Source organism: Cryptomeria japonica, chromosome 9 (genome assembly GCF_030272615.1).
Source record: "Cryptomeria japonica chromosome 9, Sugi_1.0, whole genome shotgun sequence".
NCBI lineage: Eukaryota > Viridiplantae > Streptophyta > Pinopsida > Cupressales > Cupressaceae > Cryptomeria > Cryptomeria japonica.
The window spans coordinates 274,134,222-274,161,451 of NC_081413.1; the positions used below are offsets into that span (position 1 = coordinate 274,134,222).

The following is a 27,230-nucleotide window of genomic DNA, read 5'->3' on the forward strand; positions in this document are numbered from 1 at the left end:
CACTCCAATTAACAACTACGAAGCGGACGCTGCATGAGCACTACGAAGACCATGCTGGGTGAGCCACGTTTTCGTAACCATGCAGGATTTTCAAAATTGGAACTTTGAGTAAGAAGAGCAGTTTCAAAATCAAGAAAAAGCTTTGCTATCTTTAGCAATTGTGTGCCTAGCTTTTTTTTTATTTTTTGGTAAATGCCTTTAATTTTCAATTATGCATGCAACTGCTTGGACTAGCGGATTGGCATGTCTCCTCTGCATGTACTCCTTGTTCCTCTAGCTCCTTTACCGTATCTGCCACCTCCTGACACTGAGTAATCAATTGTGTGTATCTATCCATAAGGGCAACATCAAACTGGGCAGCAGGTCCTAAGTTTTGTGCTTCATATGCATCCCATTGATTCAAAACTTGTTGCTGGTCCATTATTCCAGTATTAGCCATTCTGAGGCCAAAAGGCCCTAGTATATTCGTTACAAAATCTTCATATGACAAAAATCTCTCTAAGAAGAGGGTCTCGAATATTAGTCATCTCCTTGACATACTGTTGATACATCTCTACCTTCAACTCCAAAATGTATATGTAGGATTGTAAATTCTCACAACTATCTCCTCCTAAGAGGTCTTCTTTTATTATCAGCTCTTCTCCTAACCATAGTATCCTTTTCAAAATTCAGAGTTTTTTATTAAAGGTGTTCTCCTTCCGTTCCCAGTGTGTGGAACAGGTTGCCAAAGCTCCACCTCCCTGTACCGCTTTACGGTATATTTCCATCGTGTCCTGTAGAAACAACCTAATCTTAGCTACATTCATTTGAGTCCAAGACTTAGCGGCCGCAACTACTCGTCTCACCTCCAATAGTGCCTTTGCATCTCCTTTTGGTAAGGATAAGGTTGAAGGTAGGTCATCTGTCCTACAGGAGTCCAAAGGTTTGCACATTTCTACCAAGAGATGTTTATACTACCCAAGCTGCGCTTTAAGTTCTACATTTGAACTATGCTCCTTTTCCACGTGCCCTCTGACAACGCTTGTGGCTAGTTCCAATGTATCTAACTCTCCCCACTTGGTCTGCTTACCCAGGTTTACTTGTGATACTTGGTATTTGGGAGAAGCTTGTCCCTTAGCCTGCGATGGAACCGCCACATCTCCAATCACTTCACCGGAACTAGTTTTCGACAGGTGGTGAACCGTCTTCAACTTCTTAATCTTTGGTGGTTCCTCGGTGATTGCTTGTTGTAGAGTAACCTTGGGAAGCTCTGCTTTTCTCTTTTTCTTCTCAAAGGTAAACTCTAACCATTCTGGTATATCTTCAGCTTTGTCACCTTGATGTGATACAATCTCAGCAGTTATAACATGCACCTCTGCCTGCTCCTCTACCTGCTCCTCTGCTTCAACTCCCGTTTGGCATGGAACCTAGAATGATGAAATTTGGCGGGCTAAGTTAGCTTGGAGAGCTTGTTGTTTGTGTAACTCTCCTAGCTTACCACTAACTTCCTCATTGAATTCCATTTCTTCATTCCCTAGCTCCATCTCTTCTTGCCTGGCTTCTATATCCTTAAGCAAGTCTTCTTGGTCTTGAGGAGTTAAAATCAACCTTTCATTCAGGATATCCTCTGCTTCACCTCCTTCTTGCTCACTACCTAGAGGTTTTTGTTGGTCGAAATCCTCTTCCTCCTAGTCAAAGTCAGACTCGACGTTTCTAATTTTTACTTTCTCAATAGTGGATGTAAAACCTTGCACTCTAGGCTGCCCTGTGGATAAATTTAACAAATGGTGGTGCGAGAGCAGCAATGCCCGAAGGACTTGTTGTACCTGTGGAGGGTGGCTAAGCAGGTACCTCCTTGGTGGCTTCTAGGTTCTCTTCTTGTTCTTGAGTATCTTCTCCTCCAGTGTGGCCTATAGGAGTCCTTGGTGGGAGAACTCTAGCAAGTGGAACGACGCCTAGCCCATCGGTCACCCCTAGGTTTACAGCCTTCTTTAGTAGTTCAGACTCCTTCATCTTTTCTTGGAGTTTCTTTAGCAAGTCCTCAGTACTTTCCCGAGGCTTGTCCTCCTCACCTGGGTCAGTGGAGGTATTTTGTCTTGAAGCTAACCTCGTTTTTTGAGCATACTCTTTATGGCCTCTTGATTGCGGCACCCCTAAGGTGGATTCTTTTTGTTTTGTTTTTGATGCATTGGGTCTGACCCTCTGGCTTAACCATTTCTTAGTCCTATTGATGACTACTTGGGAGACCTTTTCCATATATGTATCTTCACTTGCAGACCATTTCACTAGGGAGAGGGGCCTCTTGTTTATTCCTGATTCTTTATAAATCGGATCAAGTAACTCTCTATCATCCCTCAGGTCTTTAAGGAGGTTAGTCTCGATACCAAAGTCTCTAACCTACGGCACGAACACCCTGTTATAATTCTTCTCCCTGGCTTCAAAACTGTCCTGCAAGTTGGCCCAAAAGTCTTCCAAGCTGGGCCTATGCCCCTCATATGCCTTAGGAATAGCTTGCTTAAGTTTCCCGTAGGGATCATAAAATTCCCTAGTATGATTATATTCTTTCAGGTTCAAATCCTGAAGCTCTTACTCAGCCAATTTTGCCACTTGTATTTTAGAACAGGCGAAGTACCCAATGGACACCGAGAAGTCAATACCTGTTTTATGTTTAGAAGATAGCAGTGATTGGAGACCAAGAAGTTGTCTTACATACTCAAGCAGGATTACCCTATCGTTGCAATAACAAGGCAGCAGCATTGGATTCCCTGTGAATCCACTAACTCTGATGTAAGTGGAACGTGAGTTTTGGATGAACCAACACGCCCACTCCCGGATAATAGCCATGGCTTCTGGGCTTATCTGATACCCTACGTCTCCAGTCAACTTAATGATTATAGGGAAGATGAAGGCATCATTAACCCTCTTGAAGTGTGTCTTTGCATTTGTTAGAGTGAGCTGGGAATAATATTCCCATATCTTCTTATGTCCCTCCTTCTCTCCTAGCTGCCCTTCTACCTGTAGGCCTGGAAACTTTCCGGCTCTGGCAGCTACCCAAATGACATAGGATGTGAAAAAGAATTTCTGGGTGTGTTGCACCTCCTTCATCTGCTTACAAATGTTATCCGAAAGGATTTGCGGCCAATCAAAGTATTGCTTTCCTACCAATATGGTACTCATAAATTGGAACATCCAAGGGTGGAAATGCTTGCAGTCAGGCTTGTCGAAGGCCCTACTGAGCATGATAATCAAGTCCCTTTGAGGCTCTTTGAAGTCTGCCCTCAGGATCTCTGTAGCCTTGAGCCCTGTTTTCCTCTCCTCTTCCAACCAGTTGGTATTCATGTGTCATTTGCTGGCTGACATCTTCTCGTTACATGTTTTCAAGGCCTCTTCTTGTGTTAATAAGAATGCCTCTTCCCTAGTTGGGATTCCGAAGACGAACCCTAGCATATCCGGTGACAAGCCAATAATAGTCTTTCCATGTGCATCCATACACTTTCTTGTCCCTAGATTGTAGAATGGAGCGATGGTCATTATAAACTCTGGTGCTTGAAGCGACTGCGAGAATACAGTAGCTTCCACAAGACCCGACCTCTTTATCCTTCGGTGGAGAGCATCTAGGTTAGGTTTATCCAATTGGGTTGCAATATCCCCAATCTCTATGTGTCCCACTTCGGTGTCCGTGACCCATCTAATTTGATCGTCCAGCTTCGAAACATGGACCTGTCCTTGATATTGGTACTTCATGGTGGCTGGAAGTCTGTCAATTTCTTTACCTCTCTTATTGGTGGATGAGTCCGTCTAACCACTGTAACCTACAGGCAAAACACAAATATTAGTCCTCAATATTGAACATAATTCTTGATCCATTTCGGGACTCCGGGGTCCCGAGGTAAGCAAAAAAAGGAAAAGGGCTCGGAACTCCGGGTTTCCGGGCTTTCGGGGTGGAAGGATAGGTTAAACCCAGAACTTTGGGGATCCGGGGTTCCGGGTTTTGGGGTGGAAGGATAGGTTGAACCCAGAACTTCGGGGATTCGGGGTTCTAGGGTGGAATGCAAAGTGAAACCCGGAACTCCGGGGACCCAGGGTTCCGGGGTGGAAACCTACGGCACACCCAAAAACAACAAACACAAAAGAACAAAAAGGAACAAAAAACGCGAAAAGACACCTAATCTACAAGGAGAGAAAACTAATTCACCAACCTGGTGAATCAAAAATCAAACGAACGCCAAGAAAGAGAGCTCGGGAGTCCGGAGGTTCGCGACTTGGAGCTAGGGAGGAGAAACTCTTAATGCACAAATGAACTCAAAAAGTTCATTATCTCCTATATATAGCCTCCCAAAACCCTTCCATACGAAAACCATAAACACGACCCCGAGACTCTGGGGATCCGGGGTTTCGGGGTGGACAGACCCAAGACCTCGGGACTCCAGGACTCTGGAGTTCCAAGGTCGGAACAACAAGGAACCTCGAGACTCCGGGATCCCGGAGTTCCAAGGCAAAACCAAAAGAACCTCGGGACTCCGGAATTCCGGAGTTCCGAGGTAAAACCCAAAACGGACCTTGGGACTCCGGGATTCCGAAGTTCCGAGGTCGACACCAAAAAGAACCTCGGGACTCCAAAGTTCCGAGGTAAAAACAAAAAGAACCTCGAGACTCCGAGACTCCGGAGTTCCGAGGTAAAAACAAAAAGAACCTCGGGACTCCGGAATTCTGGAGTTCCGAGGTAAAAACAAAAAGAGAAGAAAGAAACTAAAAAAAAGGGGGTCCATATTTTGACACAAGGAAACCAAATAGGGAAATAGATATGCTAGGCATAACAGCACCCCTAGAAGAGAGAAAGCCCCTGGACTACTTGTACATTTGCAGGTTTGACATAACTTCATTAAATTGATCCAAGCTTGGAAACATTTTGTCCATGCACTTGAAGAAGCCTTGTGTGATCTCAATATCAATATCTCAGAATGAAGTCATGTAGAACAACTATGAATTGAGAAAGTATCATGTAGCATGGAGAGGAGAGTACATATGTCTATCCCATCTGCTATAAGTTATGTGCCATAACAGCATATACATGTTCCTATTATTTTCCATCCTACTCATCACCTCCTTGGCCCTATCCATGGCCTTGTACAAATATCCCATGGGGGATTTATCTCCATCCAATAGTCTCAAGACTTTTACTAAAGGCTCTAAAATTTCTATAATTTGTTCAATTGCATCTCAAAAACTCGCAGAATACATGTACTCTGTCATTGCTATGCCATTTGTTTGATTTGTAAATCTAGACTCTATCCACTCGCTTGAAACAAACATTCGTCTCAAATTCATTTTTTGTTGACATAGAGTTTGTAGTGCAAGGAAGTGTGTTGCAAATCTTGTCACCCCTGGTCGAACTAGCTCCTTACCCCTTTTAAAAGAGTGAATTATAGACAAAACCCTCATTTGATTATACATAAATTTGGTAACCATGCAAGCCCTTTACAATACCTCCTTAACACATTCAATTTTTCTAGTGTTCTCTACGGTTAGATCAAGACAATGTGTTGCACATAGGGTAAAAAACATCTCAAACAATGCAACTACAAATTTGACAATATCCGATGCATCCACAGATTTCAAAAATATAGTGCTAATATCACAAGAGACAGGGAAGTTAATGAAAAATTGGTTCCTTATATTTGTCCACCCATCTGACATAATGGTGCAACCACGAGTAGCCTACTCTAATCGACGCTCTCTAACAACATCTTGAACATCCTGTATTGCCTCTTTGAGAATGCCAACCCTCAATGTCTCATAAGATGGGGCTTGAAACTCAAGACTTGCAGATGCAATAGCATCCACCATACCTTGTCAATGTAGAGATCTGGTAGCATGAAATGGCAAGCTGGTGGAGTACCCAAAATTTGCAATTGCCTCCTCTGCTTATTCATTGACATTTTTCCTCTATCTTGTACTCTCCAAAGTGCTTTGTGATCTTTGTGTAGTATGAGATTGGAAGAAATCATTAATTATTCATCCATCTATGTTTGGTTCACATGCTATAGAAGGTGTTGACCCAGATTCCCTAAAACCCCCTTGTTCACCATCCTCCTCACTCAAACGATTCCTCCTATCATTTATAGAACTAAAACCTTTTTCAACTCCGGTTCTCGCCTTTCAGGCCTTACTCTGAGTAATCCCATCAAGAGCTTGTTTTGCCTGACACATGACATCTAAAAGGCAATTTGGGGGAATGGTGGTGTTATTTCCTGGTTCTCTTGCCAAATGTCATTTGAAACGATAAATTCCACCAATGATTTCGTTTTGATACCAATTGCATTTAACTTTTGTGCTACCAGCAATCAGTGTATACTGTGTCCATGCAAAGTCTTTTTGAAGTGACATTGTGATCAAGAATCAATTTTGCAAAAGCACTTTAATTAAATCTTTCAACATTTTAATGTTGTAGTTTTGTGTCGATGATCACCATTTAGATAGATAGTTTTTAAGATATGCATAAAAAATTTGTAATGAACAAAGTTCTTTGTAATAAAAAACTTGAACAAACTTTCGTTTCTTAAATACGAATTGTTTCAATGTCTATATTATAAATTACAACCAAGTTTGCTTATTGCTCAAAAGTTTAAAACAAATGTTCTATGTTGTTACAAAGTTGAAATAAAAAGTTTCTATGTTCAAAGCAATGATTTGTTTTTAAGAGGGTTGCTACTCTATAAAATACTGAGAATTTTTTTTTGTCATTAGACAGAAAAAACCTTGACATTACTACTTTGGAGTGATGAATGCACAATTCCTCAACTTGCAAGCTTGATGACAACCACACCCAAACAAGACGAGCAAAGAAAGCCAAGAATGCTAAGAGGCAGTCCAATAGCTAAAGCAAAATCAAAGGAGAACAAATATGAATAGCTTAACCAATTATGACAAGAAGATGACAAAGTGCCAAGAGAGATCAACATAAAAATCAAGTCAAAGAATGGTAGGCTTACAAGGATTGCTGGAGAAACCAAAACAACTAAGCAACTCGTATTAAATTTGGGGGCTTAAAAAAGGTCTTATATAAGCATAAGGCAACGTTAAAGCAGAAAGAACAGTTGTTTGATTGATTGCATGTTGATTGTAAACATGGGATCTTTGTAGAGCATGAGATTTATCTTGGCAACTTATTGAATATGGCAAGCTGAGTTGTGCAAATGAGTGGGCTAGAAAGTAGATGTAATAAAACATCTACAATAGGGGAGAGGATCCAGTAGTTGTGCACCCTAACTTCGCGATTCTCAAAATCCTACGTGAAAGTTTCAAATCACTCCCAATTTTTTACAATAGCTTACTTGGCAAATCCACTACTTATAACTAAGGTTTTGAGGCCACATCATCAAATATGATGCCACATTGGCTTGATTTTTGCCAAGGTGTCCAAAACAACCCAAAAAATAAGTGAGACCAATAGGCATGCAAAAGGGGCCCCAATACTTGTGCAAGTGATGTGGTGTCACATGATTGATTACTTTTCACAACAAATGGTATATTTCATTCAATTATTGGTACTTATCATGAGCGATAACAACTTTAAAGTCGCAACAATTGGTGCAATGTTGTACAAAAGTTGGACATCAAATCAACAAGTATGGGGTATTAAATCAACAACTTCTATCACAAGAATTGGAACGTGCTCAATTACTGGATCCTTTCCCCTAATAAGCCCTGACTAGGATCACAAAATTTCTATACATTTGAGAGTTAAAGAAAGATAAAGTAAGGATAAACAAGATAAAGTAAGGGTAAACAAAGTTTCAGGCATGACACATATATTATTATTAAATAATATATAATTATTATAGCAAAAGTTTAAATAGAAAGTTTCTAGGCAAAATTCAAGTTTTGTAATGTTTATGAAGACATCCGATTTTCTATGCACATGTTCTTATAAAAAATATTGTTATTAAATAATATATTTTTATTTTTATTTGAAGTAGAAATGATATTAAATACTATTTTATGTTATAAAAAAATTAATTGAATCTATTGAAGCTCAAAATAAATATAATAAAATATTAAAAACGATTTTTTTTATGCAAAAGATAATAATAAAAATAAATAAATAAATAACATTAAATAAATTAAAAAATATAATTTTTATATTTTCATCTACAGGTTTTATTTAAAAATACTAATTTTTAACCAATAGAAATTTTCATTAAAAAATAATAATAATTATTATTATTATTGATAATGGCAAATATTATAAATTCCTGGATCTGGAACATGTGAAATACCTGCCCTGGTCGTGCGGCAAACTTGAAAATCCCTCGCCTTCAGGCAGTTTATGGTTGTCGACATTGTCAAATCTTTTTACCCAGCTTTCTGTCATCTGGCAATGGCGCAGAACCCAGCTTTCTGGCAGTCTCTCGTCTTTCACGTCGACAAATTACTGCCTTCGAAACCCTTCTTGCTCCTCCACGCCATCGTTGATGACCAGAAGGTGTCGCACGACGCATTTATAATTTTTTGCGTTTGTTTTTTGTGTTTTGCGGGCGTTTAGGGTTTTCACAGCCTTTTTTTCCCGTGCACGCGTTTTATTAGCGATTAATCACTCGATTTTTATCCCATTTTTTCGCGATTATAAGCGATAAAAATCATTGAACACGTTGACCGATTTTAACGCGACTTTTCGGGGAAAAATCGGCGGCATTGGCAGTTGACCATTAATCACGACTGATTGCAGAGTTTTGCTTCTTTGTTATGAAGTAAAATAACTGTCACTCCAGCTGGAAAGTTTATTACGCCGAGAGTACTCATCGTGGAGCATGGGGTAGGATTATGACATTTTCCTTGTTCATCAATGACTCCATACCGTCTGCACTATCACTTTCACTTCTTTTTATGAAGTTCAATGTATTAAGTAAAAATTGATATCATTAAACTGTCCCTTCAATCTTTCTGAGTCAGAACTTAGTTCAGGCATTTCAATTAAATTTGACAAGCAAAGTCAAGACCTAGGAGCCATATTTTAATCAGATTATGATGAGATTGTATTTATAACTATAGAGTTAATGCCACAAACAAGAAGAATTGTGGTTGTGTTGAGTAGATTTTCTATATACAAAGCTGAAAAGGCGGATTTATCCAGTAAATGTAACTCTAGACTCAAAAACCACGGTCAAGAACTCCACTTAGGGTGATACGACATTCATTTTTCTAATTAATATGATACCTTTGGTACATACTCTTAACATAATCTGTAAAAAAGAGTCAACTTGAATAAAGAAAAAGACATAACGAGGATCGAACAAATTTATCTTACAGCCAAAGCAGATGAAAGAAAAAATGAGAAACAAATCTGAAAAAAGTAAAAAAGATAACATACTCTGGTAGCATCAATTTTATCACATTGGATCCAACTTTCAGATACAGTACATTTCAAAATAACACTGCAATGACTCAAGCTCGGTTAATGTATATAACCATACCCACTCAGTTACATTATTTTTCCAACACAATTCTAGAACACACCATGTCAAAGGAACTAAAAGCCACTCCAGAAATTCTATGAAAAGAAATATTCTTCACACAATACAGATATAGCAAATGTGTTAAAACCTGACATTCGGCAAAAAGCACATACATTTAGATTCCTGGCAATATAAAACTCTTGGACAGTATCATATTTTTGTACAAAAGACGGGATGCAAAACAATAAACAGAGACAGGTATATTTATGCAACATTTACTTGCCCGTTAATTTTTCATCAACAAAATTATATATTCCGTGAACTGTTACATAATGAATTTTCATGATGTTCCACTACTATAATATTGCAGGTTATAGGAGGCGATTAGGTAGTTTCTAAATTACCACCTATAACCTGCACGATACTTTTTCCTCGCTGCTGAATTTTCATGATGTTCCACTACTATAATATCATGACCACGTCCCTATTATCTGAGGCCAAATGAAACGCTGACCTCAAAAATTGGCCCAGTTGATTTATCATTAAGTGCTAGCATCCAGCTATAATTCTCTACAGGAAACTGCGCCAAAGACATAAAAAATGCTACCCTGTACATAAATTTATGCATGGCGAACTAACAATACTTCAAAGTTGATCTAGATGACTCATGTTACAAATTTGAGACACCTACATTCTCATCTACATTCACAGATAGAAAATACCATATAATTATAGAAATAACTAGATTTCCATATGTTATAATTGCAGCAGTCATTAGCATGCCAATAATCATTGATCTTTAGTTATTTGTTTAAAAAAATTATTTAAACAAATGATTCAGTCATCTTTGCATTTAAAAAGATGTTCCCTGGACAAGTCCTTTATAATCAAAGAGTTCCTTTTCTAGTTCAAGTTTGTGAAGAAATGTCAAATCAGGTTACACTCTGCATCATATATGTAGCCAGATTTCATGTAGTTATAAAGCTTGTAACATCTGCTTCCCAATGTTAGAACCTATTAATTGTAATTATCTCTGATTCCATGATGGGCTTGTCCGGCGTGTATCCCGAAAGATAGATGTGCCACTTGATGTTGCTGGAGATGGTGAAGAGACTCCAATCTGAGCTGCAGAAACTGATACTGATGGGATATGTACATTTTGTGTATGTGATCCATGTGCTCCTAGCAGCGACGGGCTGGGCATGAGGCCTGATGAAGTTGTATTATGTTGAGAATGACAAGAAGCAGATAAGCTGGTCTTCAACTGTTGGGATGACTGCATACAACCATGGTGTCAGTTTCATAGAGAAAACATCAATAAACCATCCCTGCACATTACTACAACCTCAACAAACTTCATGCAAGCTGAATATTTGATCCATTTTTGCTGGTGTTAATAGTTTTGCAATGTTCAGTACCATTCTTACACATCACAACAAGATCAACAAACATCATCCAAGGCTGAATATTTAATCTACATTTTCACTGGTCTATTAATTATATTTCCAGTTTACACAAAGCACCAATAAATTAATGCAGTAGGTTCCATGCTTCATATGATATTGAATGAAGCCTATGTACATTTGCAAAGCAAGTATGATGAAGCAACAAAATTTATGGGAGCTTTTGAATTAAAAAGATTAAATTTGTATAAAAGCTTAACAGCCATTAGAATATGAAGCACAAAATCTAAATTCATTGATAGGTATGATGAAGCAGCAAATTTACAGTTGAATATACAAGTAGAATCCTAGCACATTCCCATATCAAAGAGTACATACAAACCTTTAGATAAAAGGGAAGATTGTACTTCATCTTCTTTCTCGAATAACTATCAGGAATACCATTTATCTTGAATCACACGCAGTGACCCAAGAACCTCCAATCCTTGGTTCTTCCTAGTTTTATTAAGATTTTTTTTTCTAAAGTATCCAGATAATCTTTTAAACAGCATGCTCTTCTAGTAGCTTGCAAAAAAGCATTACCACAGTCTGAAACATTACCCACAGCCTGATGTTGTTCCCACATCATTAATATCTCAGAGGATGAACCCAAGCTGAACTCGCATTTGCATCAGGTGACTGAATAGACCATGATTATGAAAGGGAACCTTTAGAAAATCTCCTGACCAGGGCCAATGGCCACAAATCATTATCGTGTCACTTGTCTGGGCAATTTTATTATTATGTTTAATAAACCATCCAGATTGCCTGGCACATTTGGTCTTGGTTTATGTTAAGGGCTTAGATTGCAATGGCTCTTACCTCTCAGTTTCAACTATTGCTACATTACATGATACTTCTGAGATTTTCTTCCATTTTTTCTGATACAATTTCTAGTCAATTAAAAAGGGCATAGTTTTTACCAGTGTTCCATAGGCGTTGGTGACGGGGGGACGTGGGGACGGGTTTCCGTTTCTGGGGCAGGGGACAAAGGGCCTAAGTTTGGGTGGGGCAGGGAGTGGCAGGGTGGTGGTGCTGATATAGTTATACATATACTTATAGTACTTGAAAACTAGTTTTGAAAAGATGTATAACAGTACAAGAATTACATTTCAAATGAAACTATATAGGAAATCAGTAAAATCATAAGATAGCAAAATTTGAAATTCTAAATCGAAATACGAAAATTTCTTGAATGCTAATTGCTAAATAAAATTTGACAAATGAAATTGTCAAATTGGAGATTTCTATTATATTGAAAATATGAATATCTGATGTCATATGAGATATCACAGAGTCTATAAAGATGATTACATGATTCATCATTACAATGAGTAGCAAATACAAATACTAATAGCAATAGCATCACAAAAGACAAAATGCCAAAATGTCAAAACTCAAAATGTAGTGAAGGGAGGCCTCTAATCATCTGCAAACTCCTCATCACTGGAACTGTTGGACTCGACAAGGTCAAGATCCCTCAAGCTCACACCAACCAGCCCTGCATCTGAAGTGGTAGGATCATCCTCATCAATCTGTGAAGGTTCCTCTGGCTCTACATCCCATCGTGCCGCTGGACTCTCCTTGTACACAAGTGTCTTGCGGTCCATGAGACGCAAAGCACTGTGTACAACCACAAGGTTCTCTGCTCTCTTAGAGGTAAGTCTGTTCCTCTTAAGAGAGTGGATGAAGCTATATTTAGACCAGTTTCTCTCAACAGCTGAAGAACTGGAAACCTGGGATAGCAGACGGATAGCTAGAGTGGTGGTCAAAGATTTCGGACCATGACAATTCCACCACAAAAGTGGGTCCTCCTATGCCATAGTTTCTATATCCATCTTTGTCGCATCTGAATAGCCTCTAAGAGTGGCAAATCTTCCCCACTCAGTGCAAATTATGCCAACATCTCTAGAATCATACATCTTCTCTATGCACCTAAAGAAACCTGCCTTCACCTCATAATCCTGGATTGGTGTCACTCTACCTGATCTAGCCTTGTACCACTTAGGACTCAAGGCAAAGGCAGCCATATGCAAACGAGTGTTCAACTTGTCCCATCTGCGTTGAATGATTGGCCAGGTGTGCTCATTGTAGAATTCTAGAGAGGGGTCCTTCACTCGCACAACATCTTTCATCTGGTCAAGCATAGAGACACTCATACACCTCTCCTAGTTTAGGTGCATCCCCATCCCCATATCTGATGACCTGGAATACTGGAGAAATGATGGAGACAATGCATTTCGCATCAATCCAAAACGCATCACTCTTCACTATCTCCTTCACCCTTCTCCCCTACTCTGTCTTGGCCTCGACCCACCTATTCCACTCATTAGTCATAACCATGAGTTGCAATGCCTCTTGCAACTCATTCATTCTCTCCAAGAGAATGAAATAGGATGCATATCTAGTCTCAACTGGTTTCAAGAACTCCTTCGCGAAGGTCCTGAAGAGTGCATGTGAAGTGTGGTGGTTGTAGATAAACATCTGCACATCTCTCGCATCGATGACCACTCCTCTAATCCAGTCAATCTTCCCCATGTCCTTGAGTGCATTGTTCATGGCATGCACACAACACGGGGTCCACCAAATACGTATATAGGCTGCCTCAATGAATCTCCCTGCTGCTCTACACACATGGGTTGCATCTGTCACTACTTGAACCATATTTTCTGGCCCAACCTCCTCAATAGCCTCCCCGAGGACCTGAAACTGAAAATCAACATCTTTGCGATGCCCTGTACAATCAACTGCTCTAAGGAAGTATGGACCCTCTGCACATGTGACCATGATGTTGATGAGTGGACAATGGCTAATGTCCGTCCACCCATCTATAACTATGTTGCACCCAGATGCCACCCAACATGCCTTCATCCTCTCCATCAAAATATTGATCTTGGAATAGCACTTATCCAAGATCTAGGTACTCATTTTCGTCTCACTTGGTGGCACATATGATGTTCCTCCCTTCACCACCATAGCCATCATCTCCCTATAATAAGGAGACCGTGTAACATGAAATGGGAGGCCATTGGCAAAGAACTTGCCAATGGATTCATCTATCTCATCTCTCCACTGCACATTAAACATATCAGCTATGGGGTTACTCTGCGATGTCTCGTGATTGGGGCATGGCACTAGAAGTGGAAGTGGATGGAGATCCAAACATCATTCCTCTCATCTAAGAAGCATGAGCAAAAGTAGGCGCATGTTGGTTGTGCTGAAGGGCTGCCCTAGCAAACAAAGTAGTAGGGATTCAAATATTTGTGTCATCAGGAACACCCCAAATCTTGTTAAACTCAATTTTTAGCTTCCTTCAAAAACTTACAATGATCCACACCTTTTCCTGTCCAAAAAAGAAAGTGTGCATTCACTCTAGTGATGCTACCAAACCATTCAACCCCACAAATGTTGCACTTCCACTTCCTTGTTCCCCCACCTGAACATGATGTGCCTTATACTCTTCAAGCAAACTGTTTGAGAGGAGACTTAGGATCATAAGCACCCCTCGCATAATGTGCCAACAACTCTAAAGGGCACCCTATATTAGCTGGTGCACTCGCCATGGAACTATATTGGGCTCTAGGATCAGCCCCATGGTCACCCCCCTCATCCTCAGTTTCAAATTTTGAATCATGTTCCCTATGAGAATGGATTTTCATCTCATCCTCACTCATGTCTTGGGAGTTCATTGTGAAAGTGACACTGCATTTCACAAAATAAAAATAAAAATAAAATCAGCCTAGATTAACAAATTTGAAATTTTTATTTTGAAAACAAAATTTACAATTTATAATTTTATATTATTTAAAAAATTAAAATAATAATAATAAAATTTGATGTTGAATCTTGAGGGCAAAATTCATTCATCATTTTGCCCTCAAGATTCAACATCAAATCTGATTTTGTTGAGATGAATAGGAAAAAAAACAAGTTTAAAGTTAATTTTTAACTTTAATCATCTTCCTCCTCTTCTTGCTCCTTCTCACTCCTATCACACTTGCAATCACTTTTTTCACTCCTTCAATCAGACTTCTACAAGTTTTTCCTCCTCTTCCGGTTGCTGGAAAAAAATCAGTCTTTCAAAATGTGAGTGAAATCATCATATATGATGTCTTTGTGTTGTTTTGGGGGAAGGGGTCGGGCGCATGTCAAATTAGGGTTACCCCCCAACCCCCAAAAATCGAACTTTTTTTTATATTTTAATTTTTATATTGCATTTGACGTGGGGCGACTTGGACGTCTAGACATCTCCCCACCCCTCGAGAAACACCTAGGTGTCTCCCAAGGAGACCTGGGGACGTCTCCACATCTCCTTAGGAGATGCAGGAGACGTTTCCCCGTCTTCGACGGAGCACCGGTGGCGGTGGCGGGACGGCAGGAGACGTCACGTCCCCGTTTCCCTGTCCCGGAAACATCCCTGTCTCTGAAACGCGGCCCAAAAGAGGGGGAAATGTGTCTCCGTGGAACGCTAGTTTTTACTATATGAGCACTTCTACATCAATCATGGAATCCCAAAAAGAAGATTACTTCAACATCCAACAAAAAGTAGTGAGTGACCTAGCTAGGTTAGGTTAATTTTATCTTCACAAAATGAAGGTAGGCCTCCACAAACTTTAAAACAGTCCAAAAAAGGTCAGACTTCAAGTTTAAATAAATAATGGGGCTTCTGGAAGAAAACTGTTGCAAATTATGACTACAGACATATTTCAACTTTCAAGCAATGCTTTAGCCTGTTTCCAGCTTATGATCAGTTGGAGAAAGGTCCAAAACATCTTCCTGAAATAAAATATGGATCAAATTTCAAGTGTTAAGTTGATAATAAGTATGTCTAGCACACAAGATTGATCAACTACTTTTATTTTTTCATTACACCATTTTTCTACTCTCTTGCCAGTTTGGACAAGCAGGAGGCAGCTTTCACAAATACAAGTGGGTGCACAAGGAAACCACAAATGCATTTAAGAGGTTACCTTGTAAACCAAAATGCAGATAATAGTCCCCTCCTAAACTAGGTTTTATACATCTTCATTCTGTAAGCAACAAAATTCTCCTATCGTCCACAACCTTAAGGTTCAACAAAAACAATTTTAACTCACTCCTTATTGCCAAGGCAGCTGTATAGAAGATGCCATGGCAAATATAAGGTTATCACGTCCATACTTGAAGACAATACAAAGAACGCATTTTAACTAAAAGAGCTACGCTCTTCCTGCATCCACTTGGTTTGTTGCTAATTTAGGTCTGCAGTAGAAAATCCTATAATGTAGCTTGCATGAAAGTTGTTATTACATAAATATTATGCCTCCTTACTGACAATTTAACCTTTATAGTTCAAGTGCTTGCATTCTCTACTGTTGCACTATGACTAAGACCAAGAGCTTGCATGTAAATTAAAAACTGTGATACATTATACACTGATTGCTTCCTGATGAAGCATATAGTATCCATAGAAATTCCTATGACATCTGACTATATCAATGAGGATATGCACATCACTTTATCTACCAACATCTGCAGAGCACTTGTAGTGACATCCTAAACTGTTCTTGCTGAATATACTGAGCATGATGTTCAATCCTATTGACCAAATATCTAAGTTGCTGGTTCTGGCATGGGTTTGGGTATAGGTACAGGATTCTAGACTTCTAGTACATCAGTATGGAAAAAAAATTCTTCGATACGGTACATTTGGGTGCTTCTGTATAATATGTATGTATATGTGTACGTACGTATGTATGTATGCCCAAAAAATATATATACACAATTGTAAATACATTTGATAGTCTGATCAATGGTAGTGATAAAGCTAACTGTAAATTGATAGTTCAAAATTTCAATATTCTGTCATATATCATTTACGCCTAGGACAATTCAAATGAAAATCCTTACAATTACAAAATTTGAAACAAATACAATCAAAAATTTGTTTAACTGTCTACAATCTTCATCAAAAGGATCTAGATCAAGGACATCATTTGGTTCAACATCTTTTGAACCACAAGCAAATGGAGTGCCACTCCCACTAGGTACATCGTATGTAAGTGTCTTGTCTGTCATGTCCCCTCCTTGGTCATTATATATAATCTAAATGAAGTAATTATTACTAATTAATATAATAATTATCAACAAATGATTACTTGGAATCATTAAATATTTATTTATTTATTAAATATTATTATTTAATTAATATTCTTGAAATATTTGAATAAAATAAATTTATATTATAAATAAATATTACTATTTAAAAATAGTAATATTTAAATGTTTGATCAATAACAGTGTGTAACTGTAAGTGATCAGTAATAGATTAATAAGTTCATTATCATAACAATGTAATTAGAAACAAATATTCAATAAAAAAACAATATATAATACAATAGCATTCATTCCGATCAATAAATAAAGTTAATTATTTACTCAGTAGACTGCTGGTGTCGGAGATTGTCCCCTCCACAATAGACAGTGATATTCAGCAAGAGTGGTATCATAAGGCAGCGATATTATTACAGAAGGCAGCCACTATGCTATTCCAAAAAAAATCAGCGATTAGACAGTCTTAAAATGTGCTAAGGTAATGGTGAACAAAGGGATTAAAACAGCAATCCATATAACCAAATAGTGTGATCTGATTTAGAGGCATGTTTATTTTTAAAGTGAATAAACAAACCAAGGGGTGCGATTCCATTAGATGTGTTTGTTATCCCAAAAGGGGTGCGATTAAGGAAGGAGAAGATATGTTCAATTGAAAAGACACCATCCTCCAAAGAGATGTGTCTCTCTATTAGAACTATGAAGATATAAAACAGAATGTGAGGTTTGTCGAGGAGAGGAGATAATATCTGCAGCCATGGAATAGACTGGGAATTATCATATTGTTGTCCTCATTTTTTAATTTTCAAAAATGTGACAACCCTTACAAAATTTTGGTTTAAATGTGTCGTTTTTGTCTCCAAGGCACGTTTTACGAGATGCAAAACTCATATTTGTTAGTGTCAATCATTGGGGGGTGTCTTTGCCATCATTGTCCAAGTTTTGGTGAGTTTTGGTCTTCTTTTTCCTATCTTTTTGTGCAATTTCAAGTTTCAGAGTAGTCACTGCAGGTTGAAGATTTTACTACACTTCCTAAGGCACGCTTTCCCGAGGCAAAAAAAAATTGCTCCTTGTTGAACTGGACTGATCTTCGATCCATCCCCGATTCACATTTCAAATTTCATAGCGTTTCGAGTTCATTTGCTATGTCTTTCCTTCAATTTCGGGTTTTTTCTTCCTAACTGCAAGTGGGAAATTTTCTTTCTATTGCAGGTTAGGAGTTTCCTTTATGTTTTTGTGTTGTAGGGGTTTTTTCTAGCAATTACAAGTGAACTTTCTAACAGACTTGTAACTTGTAACTTGCTTTTTATTTCGCCTTTCCCCTTTTTGTCTTTTAAGTTGTTTGTAGGAGCTTTTTGGACAGATTACAAGTGAATTTAAAATTACAAATTTAATGAGAACTTGTAACTTCTCATAAAAGTTTCTACTTTGTACTTTTAAGTTGTAATAGGGGTTTTGTTTCCCTAATACAAGTCTTTTTTAGTTTTTAAAGTGTTTTTATGTCTTGTGTCTTACTTGTAATGGGAATTTAATTTCCCTATTACAAGTTTTTATGTTTTTAATCCTTTTAGTTGTTGTAGGGGTTAGGGGTTTTATTTTCCCATTGCAAGTCGATTTGTTCTTTATTTTTGTGCTCTTCTTCCCTAGAAACCCGAAATTGCTCAAGTGAAGGAAAAGTAATGCAATTTAAAACTTGTAAAGGGGTTTTAAAAACCCGATTGCATCTTTGGAGGGCACATTTGCTTGTAGTTGGAGAGGAAGAACCCGATCAGCATTCTTGCTCTCACAAATCTGATTTTTGTGGCATTATTCCCTTGAATCCATCCCACATTCTTGCTATGCTCCAGGAGATCGATGGTTGGTGCCACGTTTATGGGATTCAACGGTTTTGGCAAACACGTAGTGCATACATGTGAGGCGTTTTGATTATGTTTTCTGCCGAGTTTGTTCCACGTTTTGCATCTTGCATTCAAAGCAAAGTGTTTGGCATCAAACGTGAGTCTTCTTTCCAAGCTCATTTTTGGTCTAGGGCATTCTTCAAGCAAGGTTCATTGAATGCAAGTTGAAAATGTGCAAGATTTTCCCCTCTTTCATTTTTCCTAGTTACTTGTATTCGGGTTTTCAAAACCCGATTACAAGTAACTGTGGTAATGTTGACCTTCCCCCTTTGGTAAAAAGAGTTAACCTTCTTTTTACAAAATTTACAAATGTTGAAGAATTGCCATGACACTCATTCATTTGCTTTCAAGATTTACAAATCTGATTATAGGTTGAAGTTTTTCCCTTTTTCCAAGTTGTCAAGCTGACAATATTCCTTCCCATACATGTACATGGTCATCCAAATTTGCCATCTTCTCCGTCATGTCAAAATCTCATTCTCACCATTTCATCCATTCATTTCACCTTCATTCATTTTTCCCATTATGAGTCTACTTGCAGTCGGAATTTTAAAACCCAACTGCATTTGTGTCTTCACTTGCAGTCAGCCTTCCAAAACCTGAAATTGGTCCAAAATGCACTCAAAAACACTTGAAAATGAGTCTTAAAGGTCCAAATACAAGTGCAAACTTGTAGTTACCCACTACACATATGAAGTTGCATGTTTGTTCTCCACAATTGCAAGTTAATGCTCTTGTTTTTCCACACATGTAATGCAGTCTCCAAAACCCGAAATTGAGCTTTGGCCCCACTTTTGAAATCCCTTTGTTTCACCCATGCCAGTCCTGTTTGCACACACGACCTACCAAATCAATAAATTAAGGCATGGGCCCTTATTTTGCAAGCAAATTCCAAGATTGGAGGATGATACGAAGAGAGAACAACATGACGGAGCCACGCAAGGAGATGGATAAGTGATGTGAATGATTGAGAGCATAGAATGCTTTCAAGACAGAGATAGGCTTCTTACTTCAGCCTTGCAAAGAACTTCCCTTCTGAAAAGCCAGTACTGCCCCAAGCAAGAAGATAAGACTGAAGTTCGTCGGTGAAAAACACAAAGATCATTAAGGATACAAATTCTCATTTCGGTTCGAGATGCCTTCACCAATCCTGAATACTCCAAGTTCTAGCATCCTGCAGCAGCATGAAGATTTTCAAAACAGAGGATGAGAGTCGCGTCTTTGGACACAGAGAATAGTTTCAGAATTGTAGTTTTCCTTTTGACAAGTTTACTTGTAAAACAAATAAAAACAAATTGTAATTGCAAGTTTATCACTTGCACTTTTGTAATTACAAGTAAGTTGATTACAAGTCAATTTAGAATAGGACTTGTAATTTTTAATAAATCTTAGTTAGTAGTTGGAATAAGTCATGGTGGGGATCTATTGTAATTTTGATCTTTTTGGCAATGCAACAAAATTCTGCCAGTTTGTATGTGCACTCTAAAACTTTGAACTTAGATGTAAATCAAATTGCTTTCAATAAAAGAGGCAAGTTGTATTGAGACTTTGTGCCAATTCAAGTTGTTATGTGACGACATTTTCTAGAATTGATTGTGATTTTTGTTCTATTGTTCAAGAGGGATTTAAATTCAATCTTGCAGACTTTGAGCTGCTAATTGTATTTAGAGTTATATGTTTGGTTTTCAGATTTGGTCTTGCAGACTTTGAGCTGCTTATCACATTTGAAGCTAGTGTGGAAAGCTCAAGTGGGAAGATAGCTTGTAGACTTTGTGTTGCTTACATTTTTAAGACTTTGCATGTAAGGTGAAGTGCATCATGTAGTTAGACTTTGAGCTGCTACATATTGTGCTTGGTTACCAGAAAATCATCTAAAAAGGTTGTTGATAGGAGAATAGATAGTTGAAGACATTGAGCTTTCTTTTTGTTTTCCTGTCTCGGAGAAGTGACGGAGGTCTTTGTGCTTTCATGGAAACTTTGCTTCCCTTTATGTTCCAAATCCTATTAAAAAGTTTCAATTCTGTATTTGCTGTTATTTATTTCCAATTGCTATTACTTTTCTATGAAGAGAAAAGGGTATAGTTTTTCTTGAAAGAAGAAGAAAGACTGTTGTCTCACCCATATTAGATTAGTTTAGTTTGTCGATAGGGAGAGCCTTCCCTAAATTAGGAGTATCATACTCACACGCTGTGGCCGAAACCACAATTTTGCACATTCCCTAGGTGTACAAAATTTTCAACCATCACATATATTGTATGTGCTCATAAAAGGAGGTCGGATTGCATCTTTGTTGATCACCATCAATTAGATCATATCAGAATTGTTATTAAGTCACAAGCAGTAATGTTGGTTGAAAATTTTGTACACTTGGGGAAATATACAAAATTGTGGTTTCAACCACAGCGTGTGAGTAAAACTCTCCTAATTAAGGGAAGGCTCCCCCTATCTAACTACAACTTTGAAAATAAAATAGGATTGGACAACAATCTTTCTTCTTCTTTCAAGAAAGACAATATACTTTTCTCTTCACAGAAAAGGATGGCGATTTGATATAAACAACAGTAACCACTTTCAAAATGAAATGAGAGAAAGAAAATGAAGTTTCCTGAAAGCGCAAAGACTTCCGTCATTTCCTTCGAGACGGGACAGCAATATCAAGCTCAAAGACTTGATTATGTGAAGTCCTATCTACCTTTTTTTATACTAATGCTATAAAGAACAAATTATAATAGCTCAAAGACTAGAATATCTTATTCTTTTCTACTTAAAACAATGGGAAGTAGTATAAGCTCAAAGACTTACAGCTATTTCTCACAAAATCTATTCCTAAATTCTCTTGAGGACAAGTGAAAGCACAAAGACTTGCAGCTTCTCTCAACAAAATATTTATTTTAATCTATATTAACCTCAACTACTTGCAGCACAAAGACTGCAAATCAGATATGATTAAGCTCTTTAAGAAACACTTGCAAGAAAGATAATATAGAACACGAACTCAAGTATGTAGCACAAAGACTCAAAGCTTGAGCAATTTCCTTCTATTCCTTTCAATTCTTGAATTCACACATGAAAGCTCAAAGACTTCTTTGTTGTAAATTTGGCAGAGTTTTTGCTTGCTTTCCAAAAGATAAAAATTACAATAGACCCCTCAAGTATTTATAGAAGAGGAGCCTTGAGAAAAAGGTGGGAGGATCCTAACTAACTTGAGAGATTCTTTCAACCGCCAAGACTTATTCAATAACTAACTAAGACTTATTCCAACTACAGTCCTAATTGAACACAACTTGTAGTTGATTTACATGTAATTACAAAAGTACAAGTAATGAGTTAACTTGCATTTTACAAAAAGACTTTTACATGTAACTTGTCAAAAGAAAAACTACAACTAAAGATTACAAATATGGAAAAATACAACTAAGTGTTGAAAAACACTTAAGTTGCCTTCAAACTTTTGGATGATCATTTGTAGTTCATCAGGATCCGGTTCATGGGTGCTCTTGGCAACAACCATGGCCCTCACAATAGTATCATGACATCGGAGGAGCGCAGAGCTGTTTTTATCCAAGATGGACTGGATTTCATGCAAAAAGATTTGGTGCTTCATCAACATTTGAATTGAAGCGGCCGAGAATTGTTCGCTCCTCCATTCATTATGTATCCTCATCTCTAAATCAGCAAGAACCTCTTCTGGAATCAGCCCTCCGTCCTGACTTAGTATGTTGCAAGAGGCCTTTTCACAATGAGAGACAATATCTCGGAAAACTTCACCCCGTAATCTCATTGTATCACCAATCTCCTCAATGAGGGATTTAAGAACAAGGGCCTTATTTTCCAGAAGCTCTTCAAATTCCAAGTACATGACCCTGGAAGAGATGATGGCATGCTCCTGTAGAACGCTCAATTGTTGTTGGGGCATGGTACGCCAGATTGTCAAACTATCTTCAACACTTTCCAGATTCTTTTTGAAAGTATCGGAAGTCTGATCCAGTTTCTCTTCAATGGTTTCCAACTTAGACATCATCTGAAAAATGTCCTTCATTACTTGTGCACATAGATCATGGAGCTGATCAACCCAAGAATCCAATGCTTGTACCTTCTGAGCAGCCCTTTCCACTCCACGAATTGATTCTTGGGAACCGGAAGAACCTATTGAGTTACTCCCTTCAGCAGCAGGTTTTGTGATTTTATGAACAGCTGCCATAAGTTGTCGATTTTCCTCTTCTAGCTTATCTTTCTTTGCTAGAAGTTCATAACACCGTTGTACCAGTGAAGCTACAGAAAACTGAGCATCATGTTTAATCATCTCATGCGTTTGCTTACCCAATTCTATCCTTGTAACTTTGTAATCAACAGCTGACATTTCTTCAAGTGGCTCATCTGCAATGGGTTCAACAATTTCAGCTATCTTCATCTTGTTGTTGTCAACAGTTACTCTGGAGATAGTCTTGGCCTTTTTAGCAACCTTGGATCTGGACTGTTTTAGTTGTTGATAATCAAAGGCATCAGGTGAGATTTCTTGCTTCTTCCTCTTTGGAGTAAAAGAACTAAGCCATGGAGGTAAAGTCATCAACTCTCCTTCAGTAGCAGTTGTAGGCAAAGGAGAAGCAGTTTATGTTTGAATAACCGTGGTCATCCTTGGAGGAACATTTGTTTGGATGGCGACCACCGTTTGCTCTGTAACCAATGGGCATGAAGATTGCCTCATGAATTCTTCAAAACCAGAAGTGGAGGTATCAATTTCTGACAGTTGGACACAAGCAGGAGTATCTTCAGGAACTTCTTGCACATTCTCTTGTTGATGATCAGGAGGTGGCTCGTATGCCGAAATAGGAATGGCATTCTGAGGAGATTCATCAGCTAGCAGGTCAGGAGGAGAAAGAAGCGTCTCAATGGAAACTGGAGGAATAATCTCATGAGGCGAGTCGGATGCTGGAGACTTGGGAGCATCATCAGATTGCTGCCCTTCTTCTGGATTATCCAGATCGATCACCTGAACATGAAATCGTGACTTTTCCTTTCCACGAACTGTCGCCTCCTCAGGAAGAAGCACTATTGCCCGACTAACTCGCAATTTGATCCTTGTGCTCAAACATAATGTGCCTTCTTTGTTGTCAACCTGAATCTCAGACTTACGTCCAAGAGGCCCCGTAAAATCATCTTCTTTTCCAATCTTGATTTTTACGAGTCTATCAGCATTACTTTTCAGCCAAGCGTTGGTGTTAGCCAAGATAGGCTGAAATCTCTCAAGAATGGATATGCACTCCTTGTGTGACCATTGGATTAAAGGAAGTGGAGCTTCCTCAACCCTTCGTGAAATATATTCAGGATCAAGTAAGTGCTCATCGTCAATCATCCCTTGTGGAATATCCACCAAGTTCAAATCAACAGCCTACTCAACAGTGAGCCTACAGTAATTCATCTTCAGGACCTCGACCTCTATGCGGAGATCTACCCAGATATCCTCAATGCGATGCACGTGTACAAAGGATTTTTTGATCTTCTCCTTCATACCCCGATAATCAAAATTAGCTCTGGACTTAAACCTTTTGAGCTTAATTTCTTGCATTTCAGTCTCCATGGCCTTAGCTTTAACGGATGTGACAAGAGAATACCGGCCAATTTTTAGTGGGTTTGTTATAGAGATCCCCATTCCAACCTTGTGTCTGGTAGACTAATGAGTGTGGACAGCCATGATTTGTCTTCCCAACTCCATAAGAATGATCTTATTAGTTGGGTATCTAGGAAGCATGTATGGCTGCCCACTATAGCATCTGATTCTCATATAGGTGAAGGTCGGGAACTGTAGAAACAAGCATCCATACTCACTCACTCTTTCCCATGCCTCATCTGATACCCTTTTGTTCTTCAGAGTTCTGTCAAACTGACACATGAAGTAACCGAAGAATGCATCCTGGACTCTTCTGAAATGCAATCTGCAGGGTCTCAGAGGTAATTGATCATAATATTCCCAAACTGGTATAAGCGAGCAATCACCCTTGGTAGAAAGACCCTGGAAAATGTCTAAGTGATGCTGCCAAGTATACCAAATATGAGTTCATGTAGAAAGTCGTGGTGGAAGGGACTGCTGCAAGTTGTTCACACAAGGCATCGCTGATGACTTCTCCCCATGATATATGATGGGACTGTCTTATGAACATGATGAACTGGTACATCCAGGGCTCAAAAACATTAGAGTGTTCAAGGCCCATTATCCTGCTGAGAAGGGTTATGATGTCTCCTATTTCCCATTTGAAGTCACAGAGGTACAACTTAGCCCACCTTGAGAAGGCAACTCGTGGCTCTTGGATCCACCTGTTGATATGTCGTTTACAATTTTTTCCCTTTTTTACATAATACTCAGTTGCACTCTCTTTGGAGATTTCCATGTAAACAAGTGCAGGTTGGTTGTCCAACAACTGTTGCATGTTGCTATCTTGTGGATCCTCAACCCTTTTGACAAATTCTGACATGTCTACATGCCCTATCTCTGTATCTTTGATACGATCCAAAGGAGAGGAAACTTGGGAAGGCGCAACTTCATTTTGGTACTTGTCATTTTTGTACTTCATCTTTTTTGGAATTGGAGATGACGGCAAATCTGACATTGATTGAAAACCTGGAATACTGTGATGAAGACTTAAAAGTGTTAAGGCGACATCATATTCAGATGCAAATAACATTCTTCTTCTTCAAATGGGAAAAACTTCGACTCTTGAACTCCACGATTTTGTGAGAGAAAGAGGGGAAATATATGGAAATGGGGGAATCTTGACTTTGACCAATTTCGGATCTTGGGGAAATTTCCGCAATTATACAAGTTGGAAAGGGCATACATGCAATCGGATTTTTAAAACCCGAATGCAAGTACACTTGTAAATTTGCAAATGGAGAAACAGATGGAAAATGAGAATTAGACTTGTGGAAAATGACGAAAATGGAAAGTATGGATATAGGTGACATGAATGGATAAAAATGGGAAAATCTAGGAATGTCATTTTCATGAAAATGGGAAGAACTTTTCAACATGTAATCCGGTTCCTAAAACCCGATTTTGAAAGGAAGAACAAAGATTTCCAGCCAACTTGTAATCGGGATTTAAAATCCCGAATACAAGTAAAGAGGGAAAATGGGGAAGAACAATGCAATTCAAAAATTGCATATCAAGGGGAAAATCTCTCTCACAAAACCGATTTTTGGGGAAAGAACAACATATTTACAAAATTACAACTAGAAAGGAAAACTAAGAAAACAAGAAAATAAGAAAAAGAAAGAAGGAAAGAAAAGAAAACATACCTTGCATAAAACTAAAAATGCCTCTCCAAAAGATGCAACAATCTTAGAATGAAGAAGACAATCCAATAAATAGAGACATTCCACAATGCAAACCCTTTCCACGTTTTTGCAAAAACGCCATTTGTATAAAAACGTGGCAGCAAATCCAAAGGAAATGGCGTGGAAAGTGAATAAATCTCTTTCTAACCTCAATGCCTTAGCATAAGATGCAAAAACGACTTGGGAGATTGCTGATTCGTGGCACCCTTGGAGGAGAAAAACGTGGTTTTTGGCAAAAACGTGTTTGCATTTTGACACCAAGAAACCAGCAATAAATCAAACTCCCAAAACCCTAGAATGGCGTGAAAGATGTTTGAAAATGCACAAGAATAGGGAAGAATTTATTCTTATATAGATAAAGATATACGTATAAGCCTATGTTTCTTTGTTATCACTGATTGGAGTCATGTTAAAGATAGTTTTGTCTCCTAATCAATTTAGTTTAAGTCATAAGTATGTTGAGATGGATTAATTATGGTTAAAACAAGCCTAAACTTAGTAGGGGACTGTTGTGACCATTTCACACATCGCCCCATTAGAATGGGGACCCCCTTTTTTCGCTTTTGTTTTGCCTGTTCTTCTCTCTGCTTTTAGGGTTTTTTTGAGTGAGTGAGTGGTATGTCTGGGCTAGGGCTAAACCTTAGGGGTTTCTTTTGGATATTATTCAAGCTAAGTCCAGTCAAATTTTGAAAGTTATTAAGCATCCTCCCAAGGATTGAGATTGAGACGATAAGGTAAGTCTGTCAGGAAGTCAGATAGGTCCCAGGTTAGGTCTAGTCAGGATTTTTTGGGGTAAAATTCAAATTTTGTTTAAGTGTTAGCATTTTGAAGGTGAAATTGTGTATTCTTGCCTAGGAAAATTTTGATCATAATTTTGGAGGCAAGATGATGCTTGAAACAGAGAAATCGCCCCTGCCCTTCACTGGAGGCCCAGGGCGAATTTCATTCTAAGTGCAATTTCTTGTTTTTAAGAGGACTTGCTAACTGGTTCCTGGCCTTGAAGAGGACCTAACTCTGCTTTGTGAAATGATTGA

The 27,230-nt window shown here is 38.4% G+C and overlaps 1 protein-coding gene across 3 annotated transcripts in view; it reads right to left on the minus strand.

Annotated features, from left to right (window-relative positions):
• Positions 1 to 10,188: 10,188 nt before the first annotated feature.
• Positions 10,189 to 27,230, minus strand: part of LOC131032999 (uncharacterized) — a 73,271-nt gene continuing 56,229 nt past the window's right edge. For 2 of the 3 annotated variants that reach the window (XM_057964101.2, XM_057964099.2), the window contains one exon: positions 10,189 to 10,710. In XM_057964101.2, coding sequence (XP_057820084.2) covers positions 10,462 to 10,710 — 249 coding nt within the window. In that variant the 3' untranslated portion in view covers positions 10,189 to 10,461. The remainder of the gene's footprint in view (positions 10,711 to 27,230) is intronic. The other variant, XM_057964102.2, reaches the window with a different exon arrangement.